Here is a 4,204-nt window from a genome sequence, read left to right on the forward strand (position 1 = left end):
ACGAAACGTTTCGTTAGAGAAGAACCCGTCCAGAAGACCTACACATTTCTTTTTGTACAGCCTGGGTTTTGACCCGGGTATTGTCCACACATCTGAAGCAGTATGTCAGTGTTGTTCTGTCAGTGGAGCTCCTTCCTCCAACACTGAAGAGCCCACGGCACAGTTAAAACTGACATACAGTACACATTAGGGTTGGGCAACAGAAACTATACACATCCCAACAGACTCATGATCAATAATAAAAAACCCTCTGATAAAATAGAAAAACTATATGTATCAAATGTAGTTTAACTGGAGTTATGATTAAATAAAGGAACACTAATTAGTGATTGTTAATTCATCTGTATTTTAGGGCTGAAACAATTCCTCGACTAATTCGATCAGAAAAAATCCTCGAGGCAAATTTATCTGCCTTGAAGCTTCGCAAAAAATACACGCTGTTATAATCAGCACACTTTCATCCACCCACAATGTTTTTTGTGTTACACACAATGCTCCTGTGTTYGCGCTTCCGCTAACAGTTACACTGTCAATGTGTGTATGCGTGCTAAGAGCTATATTTAGCTTCAGAAGAAGACGAAGAGTGCCGAAACGAAGTGCCCAAAAAAACAACAAATTAAAAAAATGTATGGGAACATTAAAAACTAAACAGAAAAAATGACAACGTGCAGTACACTTCACATCCTCAGTGTTTCTGCACCGCAACAAAAACACTGCTGCATGACCCGAACAGGTCCGGAGCTAACAACAGTTTGTTTACCTTCCCTAAATCTGTGATAATCTGTCAGATTACAGGTGTACGAGGAGGAGGTGTATTTAAACTAATGTTATTTCTGCTGACTAATCACTGTGACCTGGCAGGGTTTRATTAAACASTGTGTAAGTTGTGTGATTAAAAACAACACTTACTGTYAGTTTGTCAGATTAAAATAAAAACACAACAACAGATCGACAGCTTGATCTGAAACACGTTTATTTGTTMATATGATTTTATCTTCGTTGAAATGATCCTTGGAGTAAACATTTCAAGTTTAAAAGTATTTATAGAAGATAGTTGGATTTTTTTAATTATTTGCTGCTGTTTTTATGATTTTAGCCTTCATTATACTGTTATATTTGTTTATAGCTCAGCAGTCAAGACTAAATCTTTTATTGCCTAAATAGGAGCCCTGCATCAACCTAATAACTGTCTTAAAAAAATGAATTTTTTGTTACAATTAACAAGTGTACTCTACAAAACTAAATTGCAACACCCAAATGTTTATTTGACCTATTTTACTTGTTAAATTTCTAACCCCACCCTGCAAAGGAAAAAAAAGTTACAGTTTTCCAGTCCACAACAATAAATTTAAGCATTTACATTTTTCACTGATGGTTAAAGTGATTCAGTGTTTTTAATTAATCCCTCCTCGAACCTCACATACTGTATATAAATATAAATACAAACAAATGTAGTTTAAAATGCATTAATTAATACAACTGGTGTCATTTTACTTTGATTGTAGCAGGGTCATCAGCAGGTGTTCATTACCCCTTCACAATATTAAATAATTGTATTTCTAATAAAATAAGCTTAATTACTGCAGAACATGACAATTCTTTATATCCGATTAATCGTCAGAATAATCAATAGATTAATTGACTACTAAAATAATCGTTAGCTGCAGCCCTGCTGTATTTATACTTTTAAGTGAGAATGTAACATCAACAACGTCTAGAGCTGCATGATAATAAGGTTAATATTGACACCTGATCAATATCAATTGAAAATGCGTTCAATAGAAAGTTGATAATTTCACTGAAGTCCAGTCCAGAACCACACGGCGTTCAGGAGGAAAAGCTTTATCAGCTCTGCCTCTCAGCTCAGCTAAGGTTGGTGGCATCAGCTCAGTGATTGGTCGACTGCAACAACCTGTTGAGCAGTTTCATGTTTCAGCAGGTGCCTCAGAACTGCTTCAAAATAAAAAACAACACTGAGGGAACGGAGACAATGGCAGAATTAATCAGCCTTTTTTCTCCTGGTCCTTATTTCATGTGGGTAAAAAAAGAAGTAGTCAGTAATTATCAATATGGACGGATATACACCACTTAAATTCTGATATGGCCCAGTTCTAGTACAGGTGTGGTCTGAAGTAAAGCTGGTTCTCTTGTTTTCAGACAGATTCCACTTCTTCTAAAGTGAAAGGTGAAGTGACGTCAGAGGTTTCTCCTTTCTCCATCTTCAGTTGTTTCTCTGTAAAAGTCCATTAGATCTGTGGTGTTTACAACGAGAGCTCAAAGTTCAACAACTTACTGAGTTTATTCTGCTGACAGTGGGTCAGAGTGGTGCTTTTTGAAGGGATGGCACTCTTATTCTTGTTTTTCCTGATTTCTGTAGTCGAGAAGATTTCCAGAGAATCCCTGAGTTGGCCATCAATCCTTTGGGAGACAGAATCATCAACGCCTTCTTTCCTGAGGGGTGAGTTCTTAGTCTTTTCTGAAAGAAACGGGCTGTAACGTTGGACAATTGGACAAACATCAACCATTGCGGATTGGACTCTTTATTATGTGCTTATTTTAACAAATATGTGACCCGTCACATCGAAACCAGGATTAACTCTAAAAGTGGTTTAAGGAGAAAATGGCAAATATAGTGTTTTGATTAAAATGTTAACAAAAATTGCATTTTGTCAAAATATAATGAATAAAGGCCTTATTAATGTATCATTTGAATGAACTGTCTGAAATTTAATCATAAAACAAAGTTTTGAAGCACTTTTTTGAGCAGCAGCAACAAAAAACCTGATTTTGAGTGAAAAAACGGGTTAAATTTTTGAGGTTTTCCCTGTGAGTTAGCAAAGTTTTGTTTCTTTTCAGCTGGTAAATCTCAATATTCAAAAATAATTTCAGGTTTCCTCTTTATAAGACATCAAAAATTTCTCATCAAAATGACATCAAATTAGGATTCAGACCAAATATTTATGTATTATTGTAACCAACAAGACAAATTAAGTCATATATATGGATTTAATTATGATATCAGAATGATCCAGGTATCAAAATGTAGCTTTTAAAGACAAGAATCTGAAAATGTAATTAGGTCATTTTGACCTAATTAGACTTAATCRTCATTTTGATATGAAGGCTCACATATAATTCTAATGAAAACACTATAATTTGTTTAAATCTTTATTTCCAGTAGCAAAACCTCCAACTTGTTGCAGGCCTGCAGCAGGCTGGCTCACTGAGGCACCACAATGTTTTAAGCTTGGTAGAGATGCATCATTCATTGGTTTAGATTAGTGAGAGTGTTGTAGTAAAAGTAATGTTATTATAAAGATGAACCATAGTGAATCAGGTGCAGATTGGCTGAAATATGTAAAACTTAGAGCCAAACGTTTGTCAACGGCGTGACGTCTGACTTGACTGCACCACCATGACCACGCCTTTCACCAACAAAGTCTTTGTTCTTCATAGGAAATGAGATGAAGTTCTTAACCGTGTTCTGACTGAATTAGTTGTTGATTAGGTCCAGAGGGTCAGAGATGGAGCTTTCCAAGCAAAAACAGGTCACTTCCTGTTGTCAGGGGGTGGGGCTTTGATGATGTCATATGTCCACATGGTACGGTCAGGTTTCCAACATGGATGACTCATACCAAGTGTGGATTTTAGCCTTTCTATGTGAAAGTTGGAGCTTTCTGGACTTGTGACGGACAGAGAGTGTTTCCTGTTGCCGAGGCGAGGGACAAAAGTGACAACATGTCAGCTTCTMAAATGTATTTTTTTAGATTTATCCTAAAATAAGTTAAATAAACTGCTGTATGATTTATTTTTTAAGATAGAATACATTTTACTAAAACACTTTTAATGTTATTAAACTCATGATTTTCTCATTTCTCTTTAAAATAGTGAAGCACTTTGTGAAGCAGGCAGCCTCACAAACTGTTGTCGCTCCTATTTCACTGAACAACAACTTTGTAAAAGCTCTACWTGTAAAATGTGGACTCTGGTGCTCTTTTAAGATTAACCAAGACATAAAAAATACTAACTTGTCTTCAGTGGTGGCTCACTTTCTTCAATCAATAACAACACACTACTTCTATCACATAAAATGTACCACAAATTGTAACAGGGCTCAACACACACGGAGAGACACACAACAGTGTTTAACGGCTGTCATCACAACCATGGTGAAACCAACACACAGGGAGAGACACACAACAGC

At 36.1% G+C, this 4,204-nt stretch overlaps 1 protein-coding gene across 1 annotated transcript in view; it reads left to right on the forward strand.

Annotated features, from left to right (window-relative positions):
- chp1 (calcineurin-like EF-hand protein 1) overlaps positions 1 to 4,204 on the forward strand; it is a 27,254-nt gene that overhangs the window by 7,309 nt on the left and 15,741 nt on the right. Inside the window, exon 3 of the mRNA XM_014033716.1 lies at positions 2,378 to 2,458. Within this exon, the coding sequence (XP_013889170.1) occupies positions 2,378 to 2,458 (81 nt within the window). The remainder of the gene's footprint in view (positions 1 to 2,377; positions 2,459 to 4,204) is intronic.

This window comes from Austrofundulus limnaeus, unplaced genomic scaffold, assembly GCF_001266775.1.
Source record: "Austrofundulus limnaeus strain Quisiro unplaced genomic scaffold, Austrofundulus_limnaeus-1.0 Scaffold1813, whole genome shotgun sequence".
In the NCBI taxonomy this organism is placed as follows: Eukaryota; Metazoa; Chordata; class Actinopteri; order Cyprinodontiformes; family Rivulidae; genus Austrofundulus; species Austrofundulus limnaeus.